At 38.7% G+C, this 19,604-nt stretch overlaps 1 protein-coding gene across 9 annotated transcripts in view; it reads right to left on the reverse strand.

Annotated features, from left to right (window-relative positions):
- TRAK1 (trafficking kinesin protein 1) overlaps positions 1-19,604 on the reverse strand; it is a 140,533-nt gene that overhangs the window by 105,616 nt on the left and 15,313 nt on the right. For 5 of the 9 annotated variants that reach the window (XR_003922566.2, XR_005932034.1, XR_003922565.1 and 2 more), the window contains exon 1: positions 8,528-8,664. The exons of 1 other annotated variant lie outside the window; for it this stretch is intronic. Coding sequence is in view for 5 of the 8 variants with exons in the window: in XM_030007985.2 (XP_029863845.1) it covers positions 8,528-8,613 (86 nt within the window). In the remaining 3 variants the exon portion in view is untranslated. Of the gene's footprint in view, positions 1-8,527; positions 8,665-19,604 lie in introns of those variants that run through there. 3 more of the 9 variants (XM_030007986.2, XM_030007994.2, XM_030007995.2) reach the window with 2 other exon arrangements.

A 19,604-nucleotide genomic window follows, 5' to 3' on the forward strand; every position in this document is an offset into this window, starting at 1 on the left:
CTATATAGAGATACCAATTTACAGTGCAATTAAGAAACCATACAAACCCCAGACATATAGCTAGAACAAAGAAGAACATTTTCTTGCTACTAGAGTGCATATACGATTTACTGGCATGGTGTTTAGCTGCAGGTTTCTGAATTCAGGCAGATTTTTCCTCTTTCCCCTTGCACAAGTTTATTTTTATTAGATAAGAAGCTTGGCTTTGCAGTCATGCATCACAACTATGTCACTGAAGATACATTAATCCGTTCTACTCAGTTCTGGGATTTTATTTTTTTTTTTTTTACAATTCTGGTTAAAATAATGTAGATGCACATTGGTGCACAGTGGTAGAATATTTTCCTACAGGATGAAGTCAGGAGAAGAATTTGAGCATGCTCTATCCTTGTTCCAAACATACCTGCAGACAACACAGCTGCACAGTGCTGCCCGGTCATTCACAGTGCAAAATAAAAGGCAACTAGAGAGGACACTGGCCACATCATTCTGATGTTCCTTAGTACAGCCACCAGGCTCAGCAACAGAGATATGTATGCCATCAAGTCTTTAAAACCAAACATTTCATGGTTAGCTACCATAGTACAGTTTGCATTCATTGTCAGTTCCCCTTGCTGCAAGACAAGGGGCACCACCATAGCCACCAGGTTTTAACCATTATGGTCTGTGTTCTTCAGACAAATTACAAACAGCTGTAAAAATAAAACTGAACTTTAGCTTAGCAAGTTTGTAAATTACCCAGAGTATCTCACATGTTCTACATGACAGTGGGCAGAAAATACTTGACCCAACAAAGCTGAAGTGCCATAGCACTTTCCTATAAACATCCTACATAGGCAAAGTTGCACCACCAGATTAAGCCCCCAAAAATCTGCAAGACTGCACATGTAGCACAAAAGTCAGCCACCATACAAAAGTCTCAAGAGGACCAACACCTACCAGCCAAAATGAAGAAAGATGACGTTCAGCATGAACCCATTCTGACTGGCCAGAGGAAAGACAAACATTTTGAAAGTTATTTTCAACTGAGAGAAAAGGAAAAAAAAGTTTTTCCATATGAGGTAGACGACACTACCCCAGTCTGAAGAGATAGTATGGTGGAACATATAAAATCTAACAATAAATAGTAAGAAGAGAGATGGTTGATCTTTCACTTCAGCATGCCTGCAAACCTTCAACTGCATGGAACTTTACTTCATGAAACAACTGACACAGCCTACCTTAAGTTATCTTCGGTGTCACCACAGCAATGAAATACACATCACTGAAATGCTTCTGCTATGTGGCAGCGTTCCCAGGTATGTCATTTAGAGAAATCTCAAACAGCTTTGAATTCCGTTTTAAATTCTCTACCTGCAGATCTTATTTGCAAAGATAAACATGAAAGTGAAGAAAAACACAGCCACTCAGCCATGCACGTGGAGATTGAAACACTGGGGATGACCTTTGACTTTAGCACTAAAACAAAACACACATTAAAAACAAGAAAAAGTTGGAAGGGAGGAAGGGGAAAAGCACAGCAATGCAATTTAGGGGAGTCTCACCAGCTATTCTGCCACCAGGAAAAAACAGCAGCTTTTCTGCCCTGAGTTCATAATGCAGCACATAAACCTGTAAACTGGTAGGCCCTCTTGTGCTTTGTGCTATTTTTCTACCTCAGCTGTCTTTTTGTGTAACAGTTCTGTGAATAAAATAGATCAAATTGAAGCTCACAAGAGTTTTTTTTTAAATATCAAATTTTAAATATTAAAAAGCTGCCTGTAGCTGAGTATCATGGTCAAATTAAAGGTTCCACAATTTATAACATTGTCCTTTCTCAGTGGCATTGTTGTCTGCATCACCCTTCCCTGGTTACTGTGCAATCAGGAAAAAGTCTGACATATAAGAAAATGCAGCGCACAAATTAGTAACTCTCACTTCATCCAAACTGTCTCAGGTCAGAGCCTTTCCGCTAACACATAGTGAAGAGCAGCACTTCTCAGATCACTCTAGTTAAAATGTGTCAGTTTGGTGAGATCCTGACAGCCTTTGAACATCACCACACTGAAAAACAATTTTCCACCCATGCAATTCTACTTATTTTCCCTCAGTAACACAAGAGATTATTCCTAGCCGAACACAAGCTAACAAACCCGAGAAATGTGCCTTTTCTTCACAAGTTACCAGGACAGAACAACATAGTCAAAAATACACAAAACAACTGAGAATGAAAGGTACCTTTTTTCCTCCTTCCCATTCTAAACCATTGGCAGCTCCCTTTTACAGCTCTCTGCCAGGACTCTGTCCCTCAGTGACTCTAAAAGTCTAACCACACTGCTAAAAATAGCTTCTCAACTACAAGACATGTACATTATCAGCAGAAAACATTTCTGCAGACCTAGTAACAGCCCCATAGCTCAGTCTGATGACGAGAGACTGAAGAGGCAGACTAAAGAATGGTTTGTCGAGTTAGGGAAGCCTTTACTGCATGCCCATCCATGCCCATCACAGACAGAACATGGTATGTGTCGTCCCCCCGCCCCAGGTGACAGTTACTTTACAGGCAATCTCAAAAAATTGTATTGAAAATGTCTTTTTGCATTATAAGCAACACTGACTGTAAAATCTGAATATGCTAGAAACACAATGATAACCTGAAGTACACTTAAATATACATTAGCTTGCAATTCAGCAGTTTTCCATGGTTGTTTCTCTGGAGGTCTTTATAAGCAATGTGTAATAATGTACGTGACCTTTTGTAGGCAAGTGCAACGCTCTCAACACTCGAAGGTTTTTTTCTCACTATAAAACAGTAATAAAGCAGATAGAGGGATTAAAAGGCCTGCCCAGGTCACTTTTGTGTGGATACCTGTGTTGTGGGTTCTGTTGCTTCATTGCATTCTATGATCACTACAGGAAAAATGCACGAGATCCTTCATTACCCAAAGTTTGGAGCTACAGAATTAAAGACCAGTTAAGAGCCTCAAAAATGCCATGCGAGGCATGCTTCCATCAAACCTTGAGAAGGGAGAATAATTTTGATAGCACTTCATGAAATGAAAGAGTGCTTTAGCACCAAAAATACCCAGTTGCTTGTTCTCCTTTTTATCTCTAGAAGCAAGTTCTCTAGTTTAACAGCAAGAATTTAATGGAATAAGGGATTGGTCTGGTGTTCAAAAAAGTTGTGCATAAAAACATTTGGTTTGCATTTTTGGAGGTAGCTGTAACACAACCTACTTCTAATACAAATGAATCATAGAGATTGAGGCTGTCCTTCACATAGATGTTCACTCAAATACTTGAGATGGTCATTTGTCAGTTGCAAAGCAATGCAATATTGTTCAGTAAAGACAAAATATTTATATTTCCCTTCTTCCCCCTTCACAAAGTTAGTTTTATGCTAACCAATAGAGTCTAATTACTTTTAAATTATGGTAAAGGCAAATGTAATGGAGACATGACAAGAAGTAGGTCATCTTCAGATATTGCATAAAATGGCATTCTGCACTGTATCACTATGCTTAAGTGCCATCCAAAACTTTCAAGACATCTTAAAAAAAAAAAAAAATCACCTTGACTCACAGCACCTGTATTTGAGATTTTTTAATTCAAAAGGAACTTGCCATCTCTCAGAAAGACACAGAAAAAGTTAGCAAGACTTTGAAGCTTCATACATATAACTGTCCTCCCTGTATAGACCACAAACTTCTGCAACTTCCACCACTCACTGCTACCAGAGGACAGTACTGTGACTTACTCAAAATGGATGGAACAACAGAGTTTTTGTGTCATTACAGCAAAAACGGGGCAATCCACCACAAAGAGCCTTGGTCTGACTCTTATTCCCAACCTTATTCTATATGGTTCAGAGAAGTTAGCTTTATTTACAGAGAATTTAAGTAGGGAAACCTTCACCATCAACTTAAAAAGTTTTTAAACATGAAGGTCTCCTATTTACTCCATCTCTGTTTTTGTAAGGATGTTGAGGTATTTTAATTCTTCATATGGAAGACAACAGTAGCTTTCATAATGATACCTCCCAAACTGAACCCCTGGTTATGAAGTTAGAGATCCATAAGTACAGTTACATGTCATAAACTGTGACTGCATTAAGGATTGTAATTTTAAGAAGTCTGGGAGTGATATCAAAAACACCTACTCCAGACTTTGAACACATGCTTCAGAAATATTTTTTTCTTGTACAGTTAAAATCCCCAGCTGCTTCCAGACCAACAGTATGATTTTACCCCAAATAAACTCCTGTGGAGAATTGAAGTGATACTTGAAAACATCAATTTTTTTTTTTAAAGTAAAGCTTTAGAGTGTGGGTGGATTTTTTTTCCTTAGCTTAATGTAGATTTTAGCAAAGCAGAACTTTCCATGGCTACTGTAAACATACAGGGAATCCATTTGTCCATTTGTTTTTCCCATGACACTTTCATCAGAGGGCACGTCACATCAGTCACACTATGACCTTCCTACTGATGTTATGTTAATGACCACGCCAGAAACAAGAGGTTTTCCCAACTGAGTTAAAAATTACTGTGCTGTTGGTGTAATAGCTATAATTTGAAGTTACAATATTGGGAAACATACAAGTAAACTAGTGCTTAGGCATAACTTTAAAAAAAGGAAAAAGAGTAAAAATCCCAGTGAACTTGCATCTTTCTTTAAGAGGCAGAGAAGAGCAAAGAATTTGCCTGATCTAAAGACTGCCATTTCCAGATAAACACTTAAACTCAAGTTTGTTTTCTTTTGTTTTACATTGGAAGGAGGGCACTGAGAGGGTGACGCATCTCCATTACCTCACCTGCTTTCCTCTCAACTTTGAGACAAGCATTTTCCCTACCACTTTTGTTCTCTCTCTCACCACTTCAAGAACTTCACTTATGGGAAGAAAAGAAAAAGCCATGTTCAAAAGTCACCAACACTTCTCAGCAAGCAGAAGGATACCCTGACCAGAGCCACTACTTGTTTCACCTTCCCAGTCACAGTTACAAGGAGCAGGACCAAACAAGTTTACTGAAGACTACATTGGAAACTGGCGAAACCAGAACAAGTGCCAGTATCAGAAGGCCGATTTTCCTTCACTCTCCCTGGTACAGCTAGGAGTAGTTGTGCAGTTGACAGTTGCCAATGTACTGCATTTCCTGAGAATAAAGAGCAGGGTTAAGGGAGGGAAGCAAACAAACAATCTGGCCAGGAACAAATAAAAATAAGCTCAAGGTCTCTTATATCAATACATGTCTAAATTAGAGTTTCCACATGATATCTGAGCTATCTATATTAAGCTTCTCGGGCCAGTCTTCCACTAAATTAAGCTCCTGAGTGGCTTAAAGTTCACATGATTTTTAGAGCCTAACTAGGCAGCTATTCTTTCTGCATCTCCTGTATTGAAAGTTTCTGGTCAGCTATGTTTTTCACCTTCAGTTCCAGCTTTCTGATGAAAACTTATACATGTGAAGTCAAATGACATCAGGAAGCATATTTCATCTCTTTCGGAGAAAAAGGATTTCAGAATGAGGTGGGATCAAAGGGAACAGTATCACAGTTGATGAGGAAATAGTTTCAGTATTTAAAAAAATCTAACAACATGGAAACCACAAGGTAAAATTCACTCCTATCACTTCTAATCCTCAGGTTTTCCAGTAATTCCTGTACAGCCCCATGATGATTTGAAGGCAAGCTGCACTACTCTAAAAGGCCACATATCCACCTCAGTCTTTAATTTCATATTTGAAACAAGTTGTCTCAGAATAATTCCAACTAAAATCTAATTAGGAAGGCTAGTAAATGTATTATAAATTAGTCCCAATACTTTCAGTTCTGTTCAAAGCCTTAATTAAGATTGTTATTCTGTTTTCTTGCTAGTCTGCAAAGACTGCAGGTTTTAGTACAGACCTATCCTTTGCTTTTATCCAAGCTCCCTTCAAATATTTTAGAACCAGACTGCTCACTGAACAAGACCTCCGGCCTACAGGGCAGTCTCTAACAACACCTTTCACATAAGTTTCCTCTGCCTCCAACTTTTCTTCTTAGTATCTGTGTCAATGCCATGTTTTGGGACACAGTTCACCAGAAAGAAACAAAACTGATTTCCACAGCAGTCTGTACCATAGCAGTACATACATTAAACAGCAACACATGGGGATACACAAAGGCAGAGGGGCGGGGAGGTTTGAGAAGAAATAAAAGCCTGTTGAAAATATTTCTGATTTTAACATATTCCTTCAAAAAGACTTTCTCCACAAGAACTGAAAATTGCTTGACACCTGTGCAAGGCAGGTGTCCCTCTGTATTTCAGAGATAAATAAAAGAAGTGGGGACAAATTCTGAGCCACTCTGTGATGAATAGAAGTGCCCCACTGGAAGTAGATTTAACAGAAAGAAACAAGAAGTGTGGGTAAGTTAAGTGAACAGGGAGAATACAAACTCTTTCTATTCACTGTACATTTATGTTCTTTATCAGGGGTTGAAACAGGAATTTACAAGAGGAAAAAGTGAGCCATATGAAAATGAACAAGAAAAATCCATCAGATGTATTTCACTCAAGAACACTTTAGATTCTTTTAGTCTAATCCCTGTGGACAAGGGCTCCGACTAGAATTTAAGTGCCCTTCAGTTCCAATGTAATCCTACCTGAACTAGTAGGGACAGAGAAGGAGGAGAGTAAAAAGAGCTACCAAGAAGGGTATTCTTTCTGCCCAATATGAACTCCATCTCTGTCCAACTACATTTATGCTCCCATAATTTGCAAAGTCACGTTACAGATGCTAACAATTCTACAAAAACGTCTTATTTCCTTCCCTTTGCTTTCCTACAATAGTCTAAAAACAACTGCAGCACTGAGATTTTTGTGTTAAGGATTTTAGGCAGGGCAGGTAGTGCCACTCCAAAGCATTTTTCCAAAGTTTTAAGATGTAAACCTTTTTCTTAAGAAAAGTCAGCTTCCTTCAAGTCAGTCAATCACAGAGCAAGAAACAGCTACTATGGACATTGTTCCAAAGCTAAAAAGCTCCCGAAGATGGAAAAGCCCTTTAAACTATTTTTGGCTCTAAGATGAAATGGGTTTTATAACAAAGAGCATGTAAAAAATAAAGTTAAACTTGATTTCTTGTTTTAACTTGTTTACAAGCATTTGCAAATTTTTTAAAAATTCACTAAATGTTCTCATTCTTTTAACAGAGTTCAGACACAGCCAAGTTGTGCAGTATTAAAAAGAATTAGTAAATGATAGAGTTGTTCCTCATTTGATTATAGCAATGAAAATTATTACATTAAAAGTAATTGGTAAGCAAAGAAACTCACAGTAACAATGTTGGGGGGATACCCAAATAGCTTTCCCACCTTCCAGCCACCAGAACACAAGAACACAACTCTCCAACTGCAATCAAATTTCAGAGCCATCAAGATTTTAAAAATTATTCTTAAAGAAAAGTTCTATGAAAAAAATAGTTCATACCATCCAAAACTCATGCATTAGTTTTTAACCATTTTGCTTTTTTGTTTCAAAGTTCTAGTTTCAAATTTAAATACAGATAAGAAAAGCAAACTCAAACCACATCCAGAAAATGAACTTCATAAAATGACGACATCCCCAGCACAAGTTATCTTGTGTTTCAAAGGAAACACTCATGTCTAAGCTCCTTATGTTGTAGGAATTTCCATTTTAACAATAGAATGAAGTCCAGGATACCAGTTAGACAGGCATCACTAAGAGCATACTTCAATAAACAGGCTTAAAGTTACCAAAGTATCTATCAGCATATACAAAGATTAATACACACAGCATATAAATATTAACACATTTCCTGCCCAGGATCGCCAATAGAAATCAGTGACCAACAAATTGTCCTAGGCATATAGGACAATAATAACTGCAGTTTCTTTGCAGTCAAAAGCCTGCAAAACCATGCAAGTAATTGTTTGCACCAATTTGCCTGCTCCCACCCCAACACTTGTTTAATAATAATATCACAACTTAAGATACCTGATGCCCAAAGCAGTTTCATCTGTAACCTTAAAAATATTAGCTATCTCAGATTCCTTCTGGTTTATTCTCAAAAAAATCTTATGGTGGCAGCATTTTAAGTAACATGGCAGTTTACTAGGACTAACTTTAGACCTTGAGGCAGGGAGGGAGAAAGTAGCCACAGCGAACAGTGATCCTTGACCATTCAAGCACAGTACACTGTCGATGCCCTACTTTTGCACATCAAAGCATAAGTCTTTTCCCCTGCCCCACCAGAACAAAACCCGCATCTGACAACACAACAGCAGCTCAGCTCAGCATTATTGGAGAAAGAGGCCAGGCAGAGTTATGCAGTGCAATAGTTGAAAAACAGCATTCAACTAAACAGCGGAGTAAGGGAAACCAAAATGTACTAAAGCAGCATTTGCCATGTTCTCTTTCCTTGTCTGAGCCAATTTAAAACATGGCTAGCAACGCCTCTGCACACACACTACATACATACCACATTCAAAGCTAAGCTCTAAGAGACACAAACAGTATTGGGGGATTACAGCTCCGTAGCAGCCATTGCCGTACCTGGTTTTCAACTCTTTTTGTTCTTGATCAACTGCACAGCATTCTTCTTTTCTTGAGCCTCCTTTTCCCCTCCAGAATTTCACCATTTGGCTAGCAGGGCACTGTAAGTGTCGCTTCTATTTGCGTTTCCCTCACATGAACAGCTCTTGATGCTGTAAGGTCATTTGAATGCAATTGTAACTTTGGCTCACGCACAAGTTTCCTCACCCTCTCTTGGCAGAGCAGTTACACAAACTACCAAACTGAGTGAAAAAGAAAGGGTTAGACTACTCCTCTCTTCAGTCTGCTGCATTAAAACCTCGATCTTTCAAGTGCGTTTTACAATGCCTACATTCCTAACCATGTCCAAAATCTTTAGTTTGAGCACAGACCAGTATAGACAACTGTACACAAACATCCTCTGGACAGAATAGGTGTTAGCAAATCTTTTCCTCTTAAACATCACGTAGAAAGCATAAACAGGGAAGGGTATACCATCATGAAAACACTACAAAAATGTTTCCAGAGTCTTCACAAAAGTAGTAAGATTTATCTGTAGAGCAAAACAAAGTAGTACTTCAAAACTGCATATATTTCCAAAGACTAAGGCTTTCTGCTGCAAGTCTTGAAACACTGGTGAGAGAACAGAGCTACGAGCTCATCTGGCAATCACACGAGTACTCCCACAAATTAAACCCCATTTCACTGAACTTCTCCAAAGGAAAGCCAGTCAAGAACTTTGCCCTCCTCAAAATGGCATTTTTATATAGTGCACGAGCTGTCACCTCAACAACGTTTTGAGTTTTAAGAATTTGGAAATAATTTATCATTCCTCAAGAAAACTATTGAGCAATTTCCTTTCTTAATTTCTCCTCCAAGTCAGATCACAACAGTTCTTCTCAAACAGCCTCCTGTCCCCTCACATTACGGACAAGTTGCAATTGCAGCCACCTCTTCTCCCAGTAGCAATTCTCTTTGTGGACTGATCCAACTCTTAGTGTCAAAACAAAGGATGCATAAACATTTTCTTCCAAGGGTAAGTCCGCACCAATGACAAACTTTTGAATCTTTGTAGATATGAAATGCAACTCCCTACCTGCAAAACCTCTTCAAAACCAGATGCTCCTTCAGACAAAATAAAGGATAATGCAATTTTAAGCATTTCTCATCTGATCTTATTAGAAGTTACATTTCCACTCATGTCTAACTATCTAGATTTTTTAAAAGTTCAATTATAATTATTCAAAAGGCTCACATCTACATCGATGGTTATTTACAGTGCTTCCTATTGCATCAAGCTTTTGGATGCTGACAACCCAACCCTAATCAAAAGAAGATTCCTCATTTTGGACTGTCTTCTTACTATACGAGTCCTTTAAACTCGTGCATGTTTTCAGATTGATTTGCATCCAATCATCTCATTATTCTTCAGTTCAAGAGTGAGCATAACTGTATGCCTGGATAATGCCCAGCATTTAAGATACATAAGCTGTCATTTACTTTATCAGTGGAGCTACAGATATTCCCAGTGCCTTTTCACACCACTGTTTTCCTGCTTCACAACAGTCCTGACTCATGCAGTTTTAACGTATTAAAGTGCAAGAACTGTTATGAGTATCAGGCTGTGATTACAGTAGACTGAAATTCACCATATGGTGAACGGTGGATTTGATGAGGTGATTTACATTTGCAAATGTAATTCTATTCCCATGTGCACTTCTATACTTCATCTTAAGCTTGAACACAAACACCTGCAATAGCACCAAATTTAAGCCTGAGAGTGAAGTAGCAAGACTTAAAGTAATAACGAATGAAAATATTTCACATAGAAGTTTTCACTGAGAAAAATATTGTACCTGTCCTATTTCAAAGACGACATCTTCCCATCCCCAAGTTATTTATACCACTTAGTTTCACTGTTAGGCAGATAATTATTTTCCAGTACCATGGAACTTTAAAAGACAGAGATACAGAAAAATAATTTTACAACAACAACAAAAAGTTTCCCTTTCTTCTCCAAGAGTTAAAAAAAAAAATCAAAAGAGAAGGAAGGAAATACAGCAGTAGGCCTTCAACAATCAGTTAAAGACAATCCAGAACTAACATTCACAGCAATATGCAAATACAGCACTTTAGTGGTCAGGGAAGGGAATAAAATACTCTTTTAAAGGCCGAAATTGCAGAGGAAAAAAATGTTTCTTTTCACCAACATGCAGAACTGAAAGATTTCCTGTTCATACCCCTTGTGTACAAGTTGGGATTTCCACAGATGTTTCCTTGTAATCACAACAGGCAAAGTATCTTGTGAAAATCCATTTTTTGTTTTCATTCATTTTTCAGTTACAAAATTTACTTTTTCTGAGAACTAAGACTTTTTCAACCAACATTTTTCTTTTAGGTTTCCCAATGAGTCTATGTAATTGTCATCTTCCATCTGTCTTGCCCACGCATCTTCAGCAGCATCTTGTTGCTGACACTGTAATCAAGAATGAACTGACAGTAAGATTATTTATCCTTTGCCAGACTATGTCACTGTTAAATATCCAGTGAGATAAATCAGGATTTAACTCTACAGCTGACTGGCTACTAAACATTGTATAGATTTGCTTGGGTTTATTACTTGGCAAAGTTTATTCTGAAACACAAGTCATTGCGTTGTATGCAACTGTGGACATGAATTGCCAGATCAGTATACCTCAGACCTTCAAGGCATTCTACTCCATTCCAATTTAAATAATTGATTTGTTGTTAAATAAAGGAATCATCAACTATTTATCTGACTTTCACATGGGAAAAGTAATTTCCACCAAGACACTGTTGAGCAGTACCTGGGTAAACTGTTACTGAATGATCAGCTTCCTCTGCCCCCCCATTTTTTCTTCATTTACAAGAACAAAAGGCATGTGTAAATCCCAAAGCACATTTTACCCAAGGTACTTGCAGTACATGCAGAGAGATTAAATTCTCACAGAAGTGCAATGAGTTCTGCTCCTGAAGAATGGGAAGACAAAAAGATAACAACAAAAGGAAGAACAGCAAATGACAGATTTGGACACCTGGGCATCACCCCAGATTTTGCAAAATATAAACCTAGGACTTGTATAAGCAACAAGCAAACAGTTATTTGGTGCTATTTACACACAGATTTTTATGAAGAGTCACCTTGCTGATACTATACAACCTCCAAAGCTTCAAGGCATTAACTAGATGTCTCCTGCTCACCCATAAAACATTATGCCACCATAGTAGGAACAATCCAGTGCTGCAGGACCTACATCATCCATCTCCTCACACTGCATATCCTCAAGACTGTCTGCTTCATGGTTGTATTGCAGAGGTATTTGAAGTACCTCAAGCCTACCATCTGGCACATCTATTCTTTGATAGTCCATTTGCTATGGTAAAAAAAAACAACCAACCAACCAACCAAAAAAATCTGACACTCATAATAAGCCTACATGCAAAGCACAAAATTTCTTGATTTCCTTTACCTGCAACGTATTGCAGCTCAACATTTCTAAACCATTTTATTTGATAAGTTCGTAATATAACTTTCACTACCATCTTAGCTTGATGGTAAGGAAGGAAAAGGTCATGGACTTTAAAGATAATCTGAAGAGAGGTTGGAGGAAGAGAATAGATTGTCTGTGCTAATAACCAGTGTTTTACTAATGCAAGGTAACAAAAGTTTGTCCTTTGTAGTAACTGCTATTAGGCATGGTGGGTATAAAGATCCAGACTGAAGTGATGGGCCAAGAAAGTTTACAGAGAAAACTGTGGATCATTTTTCCAGTGAAGAAACATCCCCTGCACCGCCTTTTTACACCCACACAAGCAAAAATGCATTCAATCCAAAATCCTTCCCCTGCAGCTTCTCTGAAAACACTGTATGTAGGAAGGATAAATTATTATTCAGAACTAGAACATTTGAAATGTGTCTCAGCTTCTCAGATACCCAGGCACAGTCAGTAAACAGCAGATTATTCTCTGAGCAAATGGGCAGAGTAGTAGATTGTCTTAATATTAAAAGTTATAAGGCTACTATAAGAAAGCTATAAGCCACAATACAAGGTTTAGAATTAATTTAGAAATATTTAAGATCTTGCAAAAATAGGATTGAGCATTGTAACACAGGAACTGTTTCCACTTCCCTCCTCATCTAATGCGCATTAGTGGTCTAGAATTAAAAGAAGTGAAAAGCAATTCAACCTCAGAAATAAGAATAAAACAAAAGCAGCTTGTTCCCCAATAGTCCTTTTCTGCCCTGGCAATCCTACACCGCAAAAAAACCTCAAAACAAGCACCATCCCCACCCCCCCGAAACACGCACACTGAAGAACACCCAGGCCTTTTACCAATCTCCATAATATATAGAGAAAAAACCCTAGGGGCAGAAGTAGAAAGCACCAGATTACAAAACTTCACTCCATGCCTCAGTTTCATATGGTGTCCCTAAGGCAGTACCCATCACACCTCCATCAACAAGTTACACAAAAATGTCACGCAGGTGAATTCACCTGTTCCAGACACCAGCAGGGAAAGTTCTACTGAGAATGAAAACAAGCCAAACAAAGAAAAACTGAAGTCTCCTCCCCACCTCCGTCCTCTTTCTCTACAAGCAGTGCGCTCACTACACACGTCCCCACATTATACAAGACACCAGTAGCTGCTAGTGTGTCTCCACATGACGCCCCAAGCGAACAAGTGGTTTCCAGTTTGGATCAACCACTGGGGCACATTCTTCATATTTAAAGGTGGAAAGAACAAGTTCTTCCATACTCTGGAGTGTGCAAGTTTTCTTCCTTTGAATTACATCAAACAATTCATGCTTAGGTTTTACAACACACACCAGCATGAACAAAGCAGTAAGTTTACATTTAAAAGGAACCTTACCATTCAGTATTAATGGAAAAGGACAGATGTAGAAGACAAGGAGTGACGCTTACTCAGTGTATGTGAATCAAAATGGCTCTTCAGGAAAAGAGAAAAGAAGGAAACTTTAATGATTATTTATTAGAGAATTAAGCATATGTTTGATAGACTTACACAGGCACCCATGCCAGAGACCTGCTGGGACTGGCTGAGGAACAAAGATCAGAGCCAGGTACAGCCAGCCTGTGGTAACAGGCAGCAGCTGCAGAAGGCTGCATCAGACATTCAGTACATCTGCCTCTATCCATGTGGGAGCCTGCTGTTCCAGATGGCAAACAGGTACTAAGGACTGTATGGGTTCTTTCTGAAATCAGTTTAAAGAAAGACAGACAGCATAAACTGAATAGATTATAAACTGGTTTTAAAAAAGAATTGGCTTGGTGTCATCCTGATTATGCTAAAAGCCCCCAAAACAGTGTCAGGAGGTTGCCAGTAGAAAAGCAGACAGCATACAGGTGCTATCCCTCCCTCAGGCCCAAATTCCCTCTGCCTCCAAATCTGTTATTAAATACTGCTCGTAACTATTAAAACCAAACCATTTCAGAATAGACATCAGATTAAAAGCAAAGACAAGTATTCAATATATATGCTTTCACCCATAATTGCACGAAAAGTTAAGATAAGTGTGCTTTTGGGGGTAGATACCTTGCATGAGCACTCAGCTGCTACTTGTATTTTAACATCACTGAAGACAATTCCAACAAGCTCCCGTATGCCTCTAGGCAGGATAACCCTTTGTTCAGCTTGCATCTGCCAATCCGAAATGCTAAACTGATCTATTCATTTTTCAAATGTCACCACCTGGCCATCAGGACTGTACAACTGAGTTTATGTGGCAGTCAAGTCAACCAAGGGTCCAATTCTGCCGTCAGTTACAGTCCAGTAAATCCAGTTAGTACAGCTGTGCTACTTTGGATTTACACAACAGTAACAGTACAATGCAGTAGAATATAAAACTGAAAGCTGCAAACTAAAAGACAATTTAAATTAACATTTTGGCTAACTGCTTAAGTTTAAACTTTTCGGTTGGTTGGGACTTGTAAATACCAAGTCCCCACCAAGAAAAGTAGCCCTATCAGTGAGGCAAGCTAAGCTGAATTACTTATACTCCAACAATCCTATCTAACCACACACACCCACAGAACATCTATCCTCTCCATTTGACAGCACAGTATTGTATTCAGATATGGCACCATTTAATTATGACCTGGATTGCTAGCAGAGAATAGGACAGTTAACTTACTGCTGTTTAATGAGCATGCTCTTGTTAATTCTGAATACATTCACTGTACTCATTAAATCAGGAGGCACTGGAGTTCTGAATACATCATTAAAAGGATCCAGGAATGTTGCTGCTTTGTTCAGCATGACTACATGCTCTGCTTGACAGTTGGAAAATGAGCAAGAAATATAAGTCCCTTCCCGATGGGCCAGCAGATCTAGATTTAAACAAGGAGGAGGGAAAGAAAGTGGGAGATTTGCTTCTTCAGAGCTTCACTTATTTAGAACACAATTAAGTTTCTCTTTTTACTGCTGAGTTGAAGCAGTAACATGCTCAGTACTGTAAGACAGCAACAAAAAGAAGTGTCAGGCTTGGGGGAGGGGAGGATTTTTTTTTTTTAAATAAGTAAATAAAAAAGTCACAGCCCATCCTCAATACACCCAAGGAGCAGGAGTGTGCATTAATTTATCAATCTGTCAATCAGCAAAATGAACCTTCATAAAACAAATACACACATACACCTAACATGGCAGTTACCACACTATTTAGAATATATTGATTAAGGCCAAAGAGGGAGTGAAATTAGCTAGATTAGCTAGTAGGCTCCCGTACATTCTCAGAAGACAGATTTAGAACATATGTTCAGTGAGAGGATGAGATTTTCAACTGTCAAGGCGTTGATCCATCTACCCACAAAGATACACATCCCCATGAGAATCTGTATGCCTAAAGCATTCTAGAGTTACAGAGAAATTAAAATGTAACTGGCAACTGTAGTTTGAACCCATTGCACGGAAGTGTTTTCTGCCAAAAGAGGTACGTGAACCAGCATCCCTGATGGCATCACTGGAGTTGCAAAGAATCCTGGAAGTTAAGATTTAATAAGCACCACTTCCTCTAGCACATTCTGTGGAGGGCAAAATGCATTTCTGAAACATAACAAATCTTCCTCTCCTCTCCTCCCACCTCACGCACAGAAAATGGGACAGGTTGCTGAAGTTCAGAACTGGCGGGGGGAGAGGAGCTGACCGGGGCTTAATACTCTCAGTGCAAGACTCAACCACTTTAATCCAAGCAATTATTTTCCAGTTAGAAAGTTGTTGATACTGTAAGAAGCTATATAAATACTGGATTCTAGTCAAACAAGGACTGCCACCTATGAAGGCAAGCATAATACCACAAGCACATTTACCACAGTTTCCTCTCATCACGCAGACATGACAGTTCACCTCTTACCTGGGAAGAACATGTTCTAACCAGTCATGTTAGCACATCAGGACTTTGCTTGCTCCAAGCTTTCAGAGCAAACCCCTGGAGCTCATCAAGATCCTGATTTTCTCAGTTTTGCCAACAAAATAATCTTCAGGAAAAAATCCTTCTGATTAAGCAGTCGGGCTTAATGCAACACGCCATGACTAATCCTCTTAAATTTCCTCTGGGTCCTGCACTGTAATCTCAGTAACACAGGAGACACTGTTCTTTTCATAGGAGCTATGTGACTGTGTGGACTGTCACAATCTTATTCAAACAGCAATTGATTCCTCACTGCTATCAACCTGAGTAATCGACAGCCAGGTTTCAGCACACAGAGCATCTCCTTTGGGTGCAATCATACAGCAGTACCCTCAAATGACTAGGTATAAGCTGTAAAACAGCACTCATCCACATGGGCTATCAAAGACTTCTGGGATCACATCCCATGGCTCTCCACACTGCAGTAAATGGAGGCACTTAAGTTCTTTTACACCATATTGTGGGAATGGCCTGAAGAACTATCTGCATCTCCAGTGGTTTGAAATACCACCATTACTAGAAAGGAGAAAGGTTAACAGTTTGAGGATGGGGAGATCAAAAAAGGGAATCACATTCAGACTAGTTCTAGAGATCTCTCTTGCCAGAAATATGCACCTACAAGTGGGTCCTACCACTTGATTAAAATGCCAGTTCACTGACTTAAAAAGAAAAAAAATCCTTTAGGTCACCAACATTGGTTTTTTGGTGTCAGATAAAAAAATGCAGAGAATGAGTACTCAGATTTTCTGATCAATTGTGTGGTCTGTACCTATAACATCCAGAAGGGAACATGCACCGAGGAAATGCATGGAAAAAGCATGACAGCCCCAACAAGAATTACATGTTAGATTATTTTGAGTACTTTCTCTTTAATCATACTAAAAAGCTCTGTATGAGTTAGCTGTCTGATTAAAGTTAGGAAGCTGAGAGATGGACACAGAAAAACAAAAACTTATCAAATGGTGTATTTTCTTCCCTTTGTGCTTAACACAGGGCAACTCATGCAGCCTTTCAGCTGGTGTAGCTCAAAAACCACTACACACTTTAATGACAGAAAGGAAAAGATGATGCACGGTGAATTGTTTAAACATTCATTGTTCTGCTTAGCAACAACACACTTAATTGGTTAACAAACCCATAACACAAGAAATACAGAGACGTATTTGTTACCTATTATTAATAGTTCACATTCTTCAGCTCCTCATGTACCTTTGGTTTGCCATTTAGTCAGTCTTGCATCTTCCTGGTAGATACCTTACTTTTGCATTTTGTACAACACAGAGCATGTCAGAAGTCCACAGAATACTAAGCACCTTGTAATTTATATTTTGAGGATACTTAAACTGGTTAGCTGTCTTCCAGAGGGGACACAAATTACACATTCAAAACAAGACACACATACTCTTTTCCTACTATGACAAAAAGAAAGAAAACCCATGCTTTCCTCCATGCTATATCACCATAACATAACAAGCAGTAGTTCTGTTCACAGATTTAATCACCACATTATTAATGGCTCTTTGCTCTGTGTGTATTACGTCTCATCTTATGTCTCATCACATACATTCAAAATCTTTGCAGGAACAGCTTTACATTATATACATACACAAAAATAATACAAGGGCCCTGTTTAAATAGCAGTATCAAAGAAAATAAAAAACAAATACATGAATGGCAGAACACACACACCTACAGACTCGAGTCCTGGCTGGATCTCCAAGTCCTACCTTCCAAGCAAAGCACTTCTATTTTTATTCTCATATTATCACTTTTTTCAGTCTTCTGTTTCAAGTACTTCAGATTAGTTTTTGATACATGCAAGTTAACATAAAATATCTTATCTGGTTGCATGGGAGAAAAAAAATACAAAAATCTGTTTGTTGCTACAATTTGTCAGACATTTCTTTTTCCATGTACTCCACTGCACCATATGTGGGGGCTGGAAGAGAGCCTAAGAACATCTGCCACAGGCTTTAAAACCCCTAATAATAGCACAGCTGGTGTCCCCAGTCTAATGATCTCAGCACAGACTCATGTGACCACTCCTGACCCTGGCCCCCAACCCAGGCAAAGAGCAGAAACACTCAAAGGTTGGACACGTTCATTCATTCTCAACTCGATTTGCATTTCACTAAAGAACCAATGCAGAAAGCAAGTTGAAATGCTTATATTTCAAGCAGTTCAACAGTCACTGTTTCCACAGGATTTCCCCATGCTCCTTTCACTAAATTCCAGTTTAGCAGAGCACTCCCTATTCCATAAAATGAAGCTACTCAAGAAAATAACTGCAAGTCTCAGTGATCCAGGGTTAGAAACAAAATTATTTTAACTGCACTTAACTGTATTACAGAGGTGTTAGGTTCCCCTCCCCCAAACTCATGGACTATCCTCTATTCCTGTCCATTTAGTTTACTTACAAATAAATGTTTCTACTCACTTTCTTTTAAGCATGTTCAAAGGCAGGTTTATAGAGGAGAAATACTTTATTTCAAAGAGAAAAAAAAAAGAAAGCAGAAAAGAAAGCAAGGAACTTAGGAAATGGAACTATGTTTTAGCTCACACAGAGTCAGCATTGGGCATTAAGAGGTATTTATTATACAGATGTTTTAGAGAAATGTCTGCGATTTCCCATGGCCAAAGGATGGGGCTAGCAAAATGGTATGAATACTCTGTGGAAGTGGGAACAAAGAAAGCAATATCTGGGTAGGGGCGAGGCGCCCGAGACTTCCATTACGCTTCAGTCTGCCCTTTTTACTCTTCCATCTACACAAAAATATAGGTAGCTTCCAGCAGTCAACAGGCATGAGTTCAGTTTGTTATTTAATATAATGTGTGCAGGTGCACCCATGAAAGGCTAGACCTGGCCCAATAACTGACCATGTCTCTAGCACAGACAGGAGAGGCAAACATTCCACAGCCAAGTTTAGTCACCGGCAAAGCATGAAGGGGTGGCTACTTTAGCAAATCGCTGTATCCACAGTAACAACAGACTGAATACTGAGCTCCAAATTCCATGAACAACCCATTTAATCAGTCTACTATAAAACACCAATAATGTGACACTAACATCCTCATCAAAGAATGTTTTCATTCTCATTTCCCATGAGGGAGAGAGGGGACAAAAAACCAAAAGCAGATAAAGGCAACACTTTGTAAATTCCCACACTGTCCAAAGATGTTGGCCTACTTTAAAATAAGAGACATTTAGCAGATAATCTTTCTTAATTTGCACCACATCACTGAACAACAAAAGGAAAAAGAAGAGAAAATACAGAGCAAGTTACTTTTCAGTTTTATGTAAAAGCACTGACGCCTGAGAAAGGCTAATACACAAGATCAGCCCAGTTACAGTAATCAATTTGGCTGTGACAAACATACTTACAGTCATGCATCAGTTATATGCCTTACTCCCCTGGTAGCCCTCTATCTCATTTGTAACTTCTCTGAGCTGTAAGACCAAAATACATTTTAGGTAGCATTTTTTCCTTGAGTCTCACAATTAGGCTATTGAACTACACACATGCTCTTATTTCTGACTTCACTATGAAAAGAGTACATTTTAAGAAACTGGGCAAACTGTCCCACCTTTTCAACCAAAATCTAAACATCAGTAAGAACTAGGTCAAAGGAGAAACAAAAACCTGCAGCAGA

Source organism: Aquila chrysaetos, chromosome 3, assembly GCF_900496995.4.
Source record: "Aquila chrysaetos chrysaetos chromosome 3, bAquChr1.4, whole genome shotgun sequence".
Taxonomy (NCBI): Eukaryota; Metazoa; Chordata; class Aves; order Accipitriformes; family Accipitridae; genus Aquila; species Aquila chrysaetos.